The 14800-nt window shown below is 37.3% G+C and overlaps 1 protein-coding gene across 2 annotated transcripts in view; it reads left to right on the forward strand.

The window, feature by feature from the left end:
• sh3bgrl2 (SH3 domain binding glutamate-rich protein like 2) overlaps positions 1 to 14800 on the forward strand; it is a 51566-nt gene that overhangs the window by 3952 nt on the left and 32814 nt on the right. Inside the window, exons 2-3 of one of the 2 annotated variants that reach the window (XM_028797725.2) lie at positions 10637 to 10822; positions 13632 to 14800. The exon at positions 13632 to 14800 is cut by the window's right edge and continues 742 nt beyond it. In XM_028797725.2, coding sequence (XP_028653558.1) covers positions 10637 to 10822; positions 13632 to 13670 — 225 coding nt within the window. In that variant the 3' untranslated portion in view covers positions 13671 to 14800. The remainder of the gene's footprint in view (positions 1 to 10636; positions 10823 to 13631) is intronic. The other variant, XM_028797724.2, reaches the window with a different exon arrangement.

Raw genomic sequence — 14800 nt, forward strand, 5'->3', positions numbered from 1 at the left:
GCTTGGTGTAAATATGAACAAAGTCAGAAAATTGTCAGATGAAGCACACAAAGTGTGTGGCATTTCTTACATTACTCATAAAAGACACACTTTACAAAAAGTTCTCTGAAATTATAAAAATGTAACATTTAAAAAAGGGACTGAATTATTGGCCAGTATTTGAAATAATGGGAGGTTGCCATCTTTAAAGTCAAGGAAAAATTGTCTGATTACCACCAAAAACAGATGTGTACAGCCTTTGTCACGCATGCATACCTATTCCTGAAAGAAGTAGTATGCTCCAGTGGCTTTGAAGAAGGAATAGAACAGTGTTCAGGAGCTTACAGTAGGTTTTAAGAACAGATAAATGCAGTTGTTTTTGTCTTTATATATGTTTAGCTTTGTATTTCACTGTTTTTTTTTCCGCTTTGTTCTGTAATGTTACTTGTGTCTTTCAGACATCTTTTTTTTTGCTGTGTAAAGCAGTAGTTTTAATAAATAGAATTAATGCAGCCACTTACTATGCTGCTTGCCATTGTGTCTTCATATAGAAAAGGGATAAGATCTCTGTCTGAATAAATCCCAGTAGATTCCTGTAATTGTTAACCAATAGTTTCTCCAGGATACATGAGTGAGAGAGGTTAGAGATTACATAAGAGAAGAATGCTACACCTGGGGTAAAGCAGTCTGCTAATCTGTTGACTCTGATATAGTGATTAAAGTTGTGGAATTTCCAAAAGATACCAAAGCTGGAGGAACAGAAAATATTAAAGAGGCAGTGAGATAAGAGAAAACAAGGCTTGGGTAATCTACTGAAATGTGCAAACACTGTGCAGTTTGGTACAGATAAGTGTTACATGCAGTTGCAGAGCAACACTGACCTATTGGAAGTAAACTCTAAACATTATTTACACTGTGGTGGATGAGAATGCAGTTAATCAATTAATAGAAGCAATATAAAAAAACTCAGTGTTTGGTCATGTTTTAAAAAGTGTTGAAGGTAAACTGAGTCATATTATTGTTTATCTCTGTAAGACGTTATCTGAAAACATTATCTGACTTTTTAACCATTTTAACCTGTGAAGAGAAAAACTACCATGTACATCCACGATGTAAAGGACATTTTCTGCACTGATAGGGTATAGGAACTAAGTCTCATTGGTCCTGAACATTGAAGGCTTAGTGTGCACCTAAACAGGATTCTATTTTTAAAACTCTGCTTGGATTCCACTGTGAAAGCAATGTGCACATCAGAAATCAGATAAATACGTACTCCAAAAAAAATTGATATATAAAACTTGTCATATACACATTTCTATGCATTTTTACTTTTATAAATCGGTCATCTTGTAAATGTATGTGACCGTGCCTAGAAACTTGCACGTTTGCCATCCTGAAATACTCTTATACTGTATGGACCATGCTAATCAACCTCATACATACAGTGAACAGATCTACCTTTAAGGTGAGATAATTACAACAACAGAATTAATTCAAATAACAAAAATGTTGAAGAGTGCAAGAAAAAAATTATTGTCTCTGAAGTATTGGCATGCAAAGAACCTTTATTTGGTGACTTAAGTGTGGGTGTTAACAACAAGCACAAATACATTTAATGGCAACATTTTACTGCTGCCATGAATGCCATGAGCTCTACCAGCTGCACCATGTATGTCTTGGGCAAAGAAGCAGATCGCTCGTTGCAGGCAGAGTGCAAGTGCAATGGAAGAATAAGAAAGAACATCTGCACTCTCTGCTCTCGATCTGCAAATGGCATCTGTAATTGAGATGACATTTGTCAGTCTCATCTTAGCATCATAGATGAGTTGTGTGTTAATGGAATGTAACTGCTTATAGTTAACAAAAGTGACTTTATTCTTGCTAAATGCCCTTATTGTAGCAAGAGTGCAGTCGGTTGTGCTGGTTATGTTAAGAAAACCAGACACTGAATAAAATTGTTGATGTACACCCATACCATATAGAAATTGAATGTAGTACATCATTTGATTTATGACTTCTAGCACAGCAAGCATGATGCAGCGTGGCTGTGATATTCCTGACATGCTGGCAAATTCTGTCAGGTAGGTGCCTATAACCAGAAATCCAGTCATTGTTAAATTCTATATGTGAATAGGTGTAGCCCAATTTTGTCTGTTTTTCAGTGTCTTGCCCAACTCCTTACATAGTTCCAGGCTAATAAGCCAATCATCGTCATGGGCAAAAAAAAAATCCAGCTATCCCTAAAAGTTTGCTCCCTTTGTATATGACAATTTGCATACTCTTCAAGTAGTGCCATGTAAGCCATGCTGTGTCAGACCAGAAGGCTATGATTAGGTTATAGTGTATGTTTATATATAGCTTTCAGTGGGAGTGAATCACACATGTGCTTTTACTTAATGTAATCATTGACAACAAGGGATTGCATTGGTTTCTAGTCCTGAGAAGTGACAAAAGAAAACCAGTATAAACTGAGGAAACCCCAAGTTCTTCAGTGCAAATACATAGCATTGGTCCTGTTAAAAGGCAGCTACAATAGAATGTATACATCCTATTCTTCATTTTTGAGGTTTGATATGTTTGTCACATGAATAAACATTATAATAATGGCTCAGTTATATGAATTATTATACACACAAGTCGTCAATTAGCTAGTTTTGCAGCATTTCCTTGCTTCATCAAGGCTGTTCAATGTCACCACAATGATGGAGCTTTAACACATCTTTATTCCATGATTAAGTAAATTATCAGTATTATTAGTATATTAGTAGTGTTTGGCACGCTGTTGCAGAGAGAAAATACAAGAGATAAAAGAACAGCAAATTTAGAAAACTCCATCCTCAGTTGATCGACACTGAATATGTACTAGAGATCACCACAACCAGGTCTGAATTTAACTCTTTTTCCTATTAGAAATAATAGGGATAATTATTATGTATGAGGAGCAAGATCTAGTTGGCTTTTGGCTTGGAGACTGTGTTGATGTGAGATTAGGTCAGCTATCCAAACCATTAAAACCAAGACAGGAATAGTCACTCACACCACAACAGTCATTAAAAAATTTCAGGAATTTTACGCAGAACTATTTCAAGGTACTTCTGTTCCTTCAGTGATATTCAGAACATTTTAAATAGAATTAATCTTTCTAAACTGACAAAGGAGGATGTCACAATAGTTCTAAAGCATGACAAGACCCTATAGAATGTTCCAGTTATTGGCTAATATCTTTAATAAACTTAGACACCAGATGATTAGCTAAACATACGCAGAGGATAACCTCTGTCTACTTGTACACATTATAAATGGCAGCTCCAGTACAGCCTTACCCAACAAGTCTTACTAAGTCGAATATTTCTCACCCGTTTCCTATATCCATGGGGGCTAGACAATGATGTCCCCTCTACTCTTTAATCTTAGTTTTGAAATTCTGGTGGTGGACATTTGCTCTTATCCCTTAATCACTCCAGTATCTCTACATGGTACCTTCCATAAAACCAGTTTATGTGAGGACAGTGTCCTCCCCCAGTCACTTCCCCTGCCAGTTCCATGTCTGAAGACCTGTTATGCAGCAGCCACTATGCCATAATTCTTATCTAAAACACCCTTTGCAGGAATTAACTAAACTTGAGCCCATAAGTGGAAATGCACTTGAGAATAAATTGAAAATTTCTCCTCTTATAATGAAATTACTTCGGTAATTTTTTTTTCACTGTAACTAGTGCATAATGATAAACAATATGATGTGGCGTATTGTCTATAGTTCAGACACCTTGCGGCAGGTGCCTAGTTGCCCTATCCTTCTTTCCATTCGTTCGTCCATCCAGCCAATCTTAGTTTATGTTATAAAGACTTCTACATTGTTTTGTTTAGCAGACTATCATGTAGTAAAAGTTTTGCTGCCCAAGCTGATTTGCTGTTTTAAAATCTTTTACAGCATTTATGTTTGTAATGTATGTAACTGGTCATAGTTAAGTCCTACTTGAAATCCTTTTAATATTTTAAACAAATGGCGTACTTATTTGTGTATTTATTTATTTTTAGGGGTCCATTGAATTGCATTAGATTAATCTTAGACAAGGATGATAAAGAATGAAAAACAATTTCACCCGCCTGTGAACTGTTTGTTCACGTAGGAATTTCACAAGGCACACTGCTATTATGACATTTCGAAATTTGCGGTGAACAGTGCTATTTAAATTGCATTACATTTCAGAAGCAACTTTCTTCCTTCATGCCATATAAGGTTAATTTTTAAGTTGGGAGTCTTTATGAATGAAACTGGTGCTTGAACATTAGAACAATTGGTGAATTTTGTATAGTCAACATGTTATATTGAGGGTTAATGTATTTATTTAAAGAAACACACACAAAATAGCAAAATAGGATAATACGTGTAATATTGTAATAACCCCAGTAAACTGACCTTTCAGTTGGTATTAACATGCACTTGGTAGAATGTAGTTTTGATGTCAGCTATGTACATTATATTTAAAATTATGCATGACCTTCAAAGAACATCAATAAATGTTTACTGAGTGGATTTGCACTCTATGCTGACTTTACAATTTCTTGTGAGATTACTGCTATCAAAAAGAAATTTCTTGATAGCATGCCAATATGGATCTACCTTCAAAAAGTATAATGTTTAAAGTTCTGTCATTAAACTTTATTTTGGTGAATGATTTAAAGCACTAAACTAAAAGTGCACAGTTTATTATTTCATTCAATGTACATATAGAGTTTGATAATTTTAGAGCAAATGTGTTGCATGCTGTAGAGTCCAACACAGTTTTATGTTTAATGATAATTCTAATAGTTATATAATTAGCAGTCTGGACAAATACCCTAATGATAAATTATTAGAAACCTGTATCCCTTTTAGGAATTTTTGAAACTGCTTGTCCAGTTCAGGGTTAAAGCAGAGGCCATTTTGATTCCACTATGCACAAAGCAAGAACCAACGATAGCACTCCCTGTGAAGAATGGGTATCCTGTCTATCTCATTATTCATTATCTAGCTGTACTGGGCCAGCCATAGACTTTTCATATATTCGCCATACAGTGTAACATGCATATCTTCAGGATATGAAAGGAAACCAAAGTACAGGAAGAAACCAACACTGCTACAGGGAGAATGTGCAAAATCTTTACCCGCTGAGTTGGCCAGGAATTTGAACCAGATTCCATATTTAATGATACAGAATGTGGTAATTACAAAGCAAGAAGTAGAAAGAGGCAGCACCCTGGTACGATGTGTTGTGCTTACACTTCAAAGTGCTTGGATGTGGTAGTGCATGGCCATGCCATCAGTTGGTGCATGTTGTTTCCATGGTTGCTGGGCATTCTTAATTGTGACATGGTATAAGTACTTGTCTTTTTGCATATGCTATTAAACTATAGTGCAGCTCTCTAGCTAGCTTTCTTGGTATAAAGCATGCACAGATCATACAATTAATTAATTCAGTACTGCCAAGAAAGTCCGGTGACCCTAAACTTAGATATTCTGATTCAAATGCATATTGCTTAATGATAACTACAGTGCATGTGAATATATAGTATTCATGCATATATTTATTGACTATTTTTTCATATACTGTATCTTGTCCAATTTCTTCTCTTTAAGTTAATCTTTATGAAGATGGTGGGTGCCAGATATTTTTTTTAGGCTTTCATTATTTTTCCCTTCTGGAAATTTTATTGTGAATTGGACTGTATGGTGGTACATTTGTAACACTCTTACAGCTACAATGGACTGGATTTAATTCCAGGTTTGTTCATAATATATTTTGCATGCTTTCCCTGCTTTCCACATGTATTCCAAGGATGTGAATTTTAGATTAATTTGGTAAATATAAATTGGCACTGTGCAAATGTGTGCTTTATGTTCTGGCAAGGGGTTTCTTGACTAGTTCCTGCAATTATGAAGTACAGCCTCCATTTACACTAAATTGGAAAGTGGATACAGAAATTGGATGGATGGGTTGTTTTAAATATATCTGTGAACATTTTAAAATATTTTAATATTCCAGTTTATCTGTGCAAGCCCTTCAACCCATTGCTAAATTCATCACTGGGTTAATAAAGAGAGCATCTAGATACACAATGCATAGTCTCGAGAATTGCAGGAGGAGTAAGAAGCAGCTTAAAAAAAAAAAAACTTTTGGTGGAGACCAATTGTTCGTTAGTCAGCACTTTAATATGTACGGTAGATGAGCACAGAGATTGAATGAAAGGAGTCCTGCAAGTTTATTATTTTAGATCATCATCTCCACTTAAATACAAAGGGGGTTGTTACACCAAGTCCGTATCAATAGACTATGCTGAAACAGTTGGTGGTGATCGTGCCGAAGATGAAAACAGCAACTTACTGTACAATATCCCAAAGAATATCTACAACCATTAACAACGTCCAGTCTTACAACGCACAAATTACTGTAGAAAGAAGGATGTATCTAAGAAAGGTAATGTAGTGCATCTTCCACAAATAACATTCAACAACAAAGGAGATCTTAATATGCCATTCATATTAAAACGTTAACAGTTTCCGGTTAGAGTAGCTTTTGCAAAGACAATTAACAAATCTCAGAGCCATACATTGGAAAAAGTAGTTTTATTTAATAGAGAGAAAGAAACAAAATTCAATCACGGGCAGTTATACATTGCATTGATGCATATGTAACAATTCCCTTGAAAATAAAAATCTCTTTAAATTGAACATCCACATCCCCATACGAGATTGGCAGGACCGCAAAGAGGCTAGTGGCCGCGAAGGGGGGGAGGGGATTGGGCAAGTTTTAAAGTTTTACTTTTTTAAAATATTGCAAAATTTATTTAAAAAAATTTTAGAATAAGCAATTTTTTTTGCAATGATTCTCTTCTCTTTCTCACTGGTGAGAGTTGAATTCTGTTTTGTTGCTTTCCTTTTTTTTAACTTTTTGATTATTTTTTTCTTTTCATTTTTATTTTCTAGTTTTACTATGAAGTCACTTGTATAATTTCAACTTTCTTCTTCTTTCGGCTGCTCCCGTTAGGGGTTGCCACAGCGGATCTTCTTCTTACATATCTTTCTCTGCTCTGCATCTTGTTCTGTTACACCCATCACCTGCATGCTCTCTCCCGCCACATCCATAAACCTTCGCTTAGACCTTCCTCTTTTCCTTTTCCCTGGCAGCTCTATCCTTAGCATCCTTCTCCCAATATACCCAGCATCTCTCCTCTGCACATGTCCAAACCAACACAATCTCACCTCTCTGACTTTGTCTCCCAACTGTCCAACTTGAGCTGACCCTCTAATGTACTCATTTCTAATCCTATCCATCCTGATCACACGCAGTGCAAATCTTAGCATCTTAAACTCTGCCACCTCCAGCTCTGTCACCTGCTTTCTGGTCAGTACCACCGTCTCCAACCCATATAACATAGCTGGTCTCACTACCGTCCTGTAGACCTTCCCTTTCACTCTTGCTGATACCTGTTTGTCACAAATTACTCCTGACACACTTCTCCACACATTCCACCTTGCCTGCACTGTTTCACCTCTCTTCCACAATCCCCATTACTCTGTACTGTTGATCCCAAGTATTTAAACTCATCCACCTTCGCCAACTCTACTCCCTGCATCCTCACCATTCCACTGACCTCCCTCTCATTTACACACATGTATTCTGTCTTGTTCTTACTGACCTTCATTCCTGTCCTCTCTAGAGCATATCTCCACCTCTCCAGGGTCTCCTCAACCTGCTCCCTACTATCGCTACAGATCACAATGTCATCAGCAAACAACATAGTCCACGGGGACTTCTGTCTAATCTCGTCTGTCAACCTGTCCATCACCATTGCAAATAAGAAAGAGCTCAGAGCTAATCCCTGATGTAATCCCACCTCCACCTTGAATGCATCCGTCACTCCTACCACAGACCTCACCACAGTCACACTTCCCTCGTACATATCCTGTACAACTCTTACGTACTTCTCTGCCACTCCCGACTTCCTCATACAATACCACAGCTCCTCTCGAGGCACTCTGTCATATGCTTTCTCCAGGTCCACAAAGACGCAATGCAACTCCTTCTGGCCTTCTCTAAACTTCTCCATCAACATCCTCAGAGCAAACATTGCATCTGTGGTGCTCTTTCTTGGCATGAAACCATACTGCTGCTCACTAATCATCACCTCACTTCTTAACCTAGCTTCCACTACTCTTTCCCATAACTTCATGTTTGTGGCTCATCAATTTTATCCCCCGTAGTTACTACAGTCCTGCACATCCCCCTTATTCTTAAATATCGGCGCCAGGACACGTCTTCTCCACTCCTCAGGCATCCTCTCACTTTCCAAGATTCCATTAAATAATCTGGTTAAAAACTCCACTGCCATCTCTCCTAAACACCTCCATGCTTCCATGTCATCTAGACCAACGGCCTTTCCATTTTTCATCCTCTTCATAGCTGCCCTTATTTCCTTCTTGCTAATCCGTTGCACTTCCTGATTCACCATCTCCACATCATCCAACCTCTTCTCTCTCTTTCTCTTCATTCATCAGCCTCTCAAAGTACTCTTTCCATCTGCTCAACACACTCCCCTCGCTTGTGACTACGTTTCCATCTTTATCCTTTATCACCCTAACCTGCTGCACATCTTTCCCAGCTCGGTCCCTCTGTCTAGCCAATCGGTACAGGTCCTTTTCTCCTTCCTTAGTGTCCAACCTCTCATACGACTCATCATACGCCTTTTCTTTAGCCTTCGTACCTCTCTCTTCACTTTGCACCTGATCTCCTTGTACTCTTGTCTACTTTCTGTATCTCTCTGATTATCCCACTTCTTCTTTGCCATCCTCTTCCTCTGTATACTCTCCTGTATTTCCTCATTCCACCACCAGATTTCCTTTTCCGCCTCCCTCTTTCCAGATGTCATGCAAAGCACCCTTCTTGCTGTCACCCTTACTCCATCTGCTGTAGTTTCCCAGCTGTCTGGTAACTCTTCACTGCCACCCAGTGCCGGTCTCACCTCCTCCCTAAACTCAACCTTGAAGTCTTCCTTTTTCAACTTCCACAATTTGATCCTTGGCTCTGCCCTCACTCTCTTCCTCTTCTTGATCTCCAACGTCATCCTACAGACCACCATCCTATGCTGCTTAACTACACTTTCCCCTGCCACCACTTTGCAGTCTTCAATCTCCTTCAGATCAACTCTTCTGCATAGGATGTAATCTACCTGTGTGTGCATCTTCCTCCACTCTTGTATGTAACCCTATGTTCCTACCTCTTCTTAAAATACGTATTCACCACAGCCATGTCCATCTTTTTGGCAAAATCCACTATCCTTTGACCGTCTTCATTCCTCTCCTTGACACCATACCTACCCATCACCTCCTCGTCTCCACTGTTCTCTTCACCAACATGCCCATTGAAATCCACTCCAATCACCACTTTCTGTCCCTTGGGTACACTGTTCATCACTTTATCCAACTCACTCCAAAAATCTTCTTTCTCACCCATTGCACACCCAATTTGCGGTGCATATGCGCTAACAACATTCATCATCACACCTCCAATTTCCAGCTTCATAATCATTACTCTGTCTGACACTCGTTTCACCTCCAAAACACTCTTTACGTACTGTTTCTTCAGAATAACTTCTACCCCATTTCTCCTCCCATCCGATAGAACAATTTGAATCCACCTCCAATCCACTTAGCCTTACTCCCCTTCTATTTAGTCTCTTGCATACACAATATATCAACCTTCCTTCTCTCCATCATATCTGTTAACTCTCTCCCCTTACCAGTCATACTGCCAACATTGAAAGTTCCTACCCTCAGTTCCACTCTCTTTACTTTCCTCCTCTCCTCCTGCCTCCGGACACGTCCCCCCCCCCCCTCTTCTTCTCCTACTTCTTCTTCTTTTTCTTTGGCCAACCGTAGCCTAATTTCCGTCAGCACCCTGTTGGGTAACAGTACTGGTGGCGGTCGTTGTTAACCCGGGGCTCTACTGATCCGGTATGGAAATTTGTATTGTTGTCCGCATATTGATTTGGCAAAGTTTTACACCGGATGCCCTTCCTGACGTAACCCTCCCCATTTACCCAGGCTTGGGACTGGTACAAAGAAACGCACTGGTTTGTACATCCACTGTGGCTGGGTTTTGTATAATTTCAACTTGATTGTATGCAATGTTATTTTCTTCAAATCAAAAAAAAAATCCTAAGTTTTGTTAATATGTTCTCTGATTTGTTTTGTTAGATGTGACATTCGCTGTTGAAAAATATGCAGTAATTGGGGAAAATAGGGTGGATCAGATTTTTTTTTTTTTTTTTTAACTACATTGGAAAATGACTCATACAATTATGTTTTGCCTAGTTTTACTGTTTAAGCTGCTTTGAGGTGTAATGTATATGATTTTTATATCCTAGGTGGTAAATGTTGTTTTTCATCATCCGTGTAACGACCGTCTTATGAAGTGTTTACCAGTCGATAATAAAAGAAAATGTGATCATAATTGTGTACATTATTTTTAAAGATTTTTTTGATTACCTATGTAAATGTAAAAGAAGCAAAGAGCAAACATTATTTTATAATAATTCTCTTTTATATTAATGCCCATCAGTACAGTTGATCTCTTCAGAAATGTATAAGCTTACTATTTCCTCTTGTAATATATAGATCAAGAAAAGACAGCAAGATGTGGTGCGATTTCTTGAAGCAAACAAGATTTCATTTGAAGAAATTGATATAACCATGTTGGAGGACCAGAGAATGTGGATGTATAAGCACATTCCTAAGGAAAGTCTTCCTACACAAGGGAATCCCCTTCCACCTCAGATATTTAATGATGATCAGTACTGTGGGGTAAGTGTCACATAGGGATATGCTGGATAGAAGTACAGGTTAGATTGAGCCCGATACATTATTAAATGTGTTTCAATTTTTGTCAGACTGTTTCCACTTCCTAATACCAGTTAGTAGTTCTGTTAGGATTTGGCAGGATGAAACATGTTTAGTACATGTAAAGATTTGAGAGGCAGCCTGCTATTTCTGTATGTTTTATCCTCAGAATGTTTTTAGTTGTTTTATTCCAAAAAAGTGCTTCTGTAGTGATGTCTTTAGATTGATTCCACGGAGTAACAAATTGCTCTTTATTAGATCATTCATTCATCTATCCATCCATTATCCAACCTGCTATATCCTAACTACAGGGTCACGGGAGTCTGCTGGAGCCAATCCCAGCCAACACAGGGTGCAAGGCAGGAAACAAACCCCAGGCAGGGCACCAGCCCACCGCAGGGCACACACACCCACATACCAAGCACACACTAGGGACAATTTAGGATCGCCAGTGCACCTAACCTGCATGTCTTTGGACTGTGGGAGGAAACCGGAGCACCCGGAGGAAACTCACGCAGACACGGGGAGAACATGCAAACTCCATGCAGAGAGGACTCGGGAGGTGAACCCAGGTCTCCTTACTGCGAGGCAGTAGCGCTACCACTGTGCCACCCTTAGATCATTCAAGTAAGAATTTTACTGCTCTCTGTACATGTGACAATAATAACCCTATAATTCATGTAAAATATTCTAAGAGCTAATTTTTTTTTTTCCAGTGCAAAATATTTGCTATCTCTGTTGGTATATTGTCACTGCTTATTAGACCAGTAGAATAATTTTGATTAAGTTGAGTTTTGAGTGGTCCTCAAGCTACTACGGTCTGTTTATTCCATGTTTCTATGGCTCTCAGTGAAAAGAACATCTTTCTAACAGTGTAAAATATTTCCTTGACTGGTTTCCACCTGTGTTCCCATTTTCTTGCTAAGGGTGGGTGGTATGGTCAAAAATATATATCTTAATATAATAAAACAGCACAGTATAATCTGTTTGCATAAACGTTTCAGTCTGAATCCATTTTTCAGGTGCTTCTTTTGGCCCAGTTACATAGGTTTTCGTAAAGACCATCTTAATTGGCTACAGTAGTATTATTATTATTACAATTATTATAACTACATTTTCCTTATAGAGTGTCTTTCCCTTGCTCAAAGCATTTCACGTAATTTCAAAATGAGCAACAGGGAAGATGCAGAAAAAAGGTCAAATACACAACATAAAATAATTATCAGCATAAAATGCTAAATGAAGATAAAAATATAAAACACAAAGCTTTGAATTTGAATAACAGACAGTAAACCAGAATAAAATGCAAAAATACAAATACTACAAGAAAACCCTGAACAAATAGCAGGTTTTTGTGATACAAGTACAAATCATCCCGAGCGCATGGACAGAGAGGTGTAAACTGAAAGTACAGGTCAGTGGTAGGGTAATGGCTATGTCACATAAGACGTCTTTTCCAGCAATTTTCAATCATAGATTTTTTTTTTTTACATAATCTCATGGAGTCAGTTGGCTAATGTGACATACCCAACAACTGAGACCAAATAGTCTGCAACTGGCTAGGATAAAACCAGCATGTTTGGTTTTCTTTTTATTTGGAGGAATGGATTCCTTGCATGTAAATATTGAGAACCAATGAATGTTCAGCTGGACGTACAATGCATAGAATGTGTCAATAAGGAATAAAGACTAAAACAGAATGGAAAAAGGGCAGATATTGCTGCAGCCAAAAATCCTGTATACACTCCTTCAAGCAGCACGTAATTGGCTGTCATAAAAAAGGGGAGAGCATGTCACTGTTGGCAGATTGGTGCTCAGTTACTAAAAGTGACATGGGCTGCAATTTTCAGTTGTATAATTTGAAATGGTGCAGTGACAAAATCACCAACTGCAAATTTGATATACGCCACACCAAAAAGTCACATAATGTTACATCTGCTAATGTTTGTTCAGGAAGGCATTAAACAAGTTTTAAGTTGTTTTTAAACAGAGTGAATTGCATCTCCCGTCTTGTGTCAGAATGAGACCATGGTAAATTATAATAACAAAAGATTTAATAAGCTGATCTAATTATTTTATATCTGAGATATCTTTATTGTTCAAAACAATAAAAAAATAAAATATAAAGGACTTAACAAGAAATAAACATGCCATTAAAAAGGCACAAAATCTTTGAAAATGTGTACGGTATAAACTATACAGTAAAACACATGAAACAAGACTGACAGTAAAAAAAATAAATATTCAAAGAGCTATTCTTCCCAATTTCTTTGGTTGCTATTTTTATTTTTACTTTATTTTTAGTTTTTGGTTTGAACAAAAACAAACAAGTCTAACTAGACCTTAATATTGCCTTTCAAAACATCTTTATGAACATGAAAATATTACATAAAGACAAACCAAAGAAAATGTACATCTCCATTGACTGAATACTGCCTCAGCATAGATTTTCAAACTAAGCCCTACAGTATATCCTACTAAAGAAAGCTTTCACACTTGTAACACTACTGATTTTCAAAATCGTCTTTCTGCAGAAATCGATGTTGGTGGACATTTTTTTAAAATGACATTCTAATGATGAAGCATCATTTGTATGAAACAAGACATTGTCCATTCTATTGCCTCCTACTCTTCAAGATTTACAACAATTCAACATACTGTTCAAGGATCAAAAATTATTTATTGTTGCCCATTTATAAATTTATTTATGATTAAAGGTTTCTTATTTAAAAAATTTTTGAAACCCTAAACATTTTCTCATTTTATTTAATAGTTAATCCAGGGCTACCTTATTATCATTATCAGTGTTTGAAGTGGAACAAATTACCAGCGATGCTGTTTTATCAGCTTCTTAACCAATTGCGGGGGTGGAGGATTAATTCCTCTTCAAAATCTGAAGACATGATCATATATAAAAACAGTTTCAGAGTTTGGGGGTTGTGGATTGTAAGAAGTGCCACAATTAATATACTTCTTGCCAGGGCTGTTAAGGCAAAAAGGAAAAATGGTGCATACCTACTTAATTTAAACTATTTTTATCATAAAATATATGCTGTATGGATACATTAAATCACATTGCAAATTTATTTTCTGTTAGCACGTTGTCCTGACAATATCTTAATTGTCATTGGTTTGTATAATTTTACTTTCCTATTTTATCTTCTCTGCATTATTTTTAGTTGTACAGTCATTTATCATTTGTAAAATGCATAATGAGCATTTTGCAGAAAGCATGTTAACCGCTCATAAGTTTGTGATAACTTGGACATGAGTTTAAGTTGACCCCTTCAAAATGTAATAGTTTTAAGTTTTGACAAGAAAAAAATGTAATGTGTTACGTCACATCGCATACAAGGTATAATAGTGTAAAATACAATTTTAACATTAGTTAAACCAAAAATAGCTGGAGCTCTACTGCCAACCGAGTCCCCTGTTCACATTTATTATTATAGCATGCATATTCTCCAGCAAACACACTTTCAGTGTTAGGACATGTAGGCTGAATGCTACTTAAATGCACGTGAACATCCAAATTTAGCTATAGTAAATTGAAGCCTGTGGACTGAGCATGTACCTTTTTCCTAAGCACCTTTTTATTTTGTTTGTCATGTGAATGTGAGGCAGCCTCATCGCATCTGCAGTCTTCAATTTCTTTTTTCATTTCCACATCTGTACCAGCATATGCCGCACTGTGCCAAAAGGTAATAAATACTCGCTACCCACCATGTGTGTCTCTTCTGCTACAAGTAACAATGGCAGCTTCCTAATGTGTTATACTGTGGTAAAAATGATATATTAAATTTTCCACTGTTAGACATAAATCTGTCAATGCCTTGTTTGTGCTGGTGTACCGCACACCACTACCAAGGTCCATTATGCTCAGTCCCCTTCATAACTTTAAATAGTCAAACATGTGACCTATTAATCATTCATTGTTTAATT

This window comes from Erpetoichthys calabaricus, chromosome 3 (assembly GCF_900747795.2).
Source record: "Erpetoichthys calabaricus chromosome 3, fErpCal1.3, whole genome shotgun sequence".
Lineage (NCBI taxonomy): Eukaryota > Metazoa > Chordata > Cladistia > Polypteriformes > Polypteridae > Erpetoichthys > Erpetoichthys calabaricus.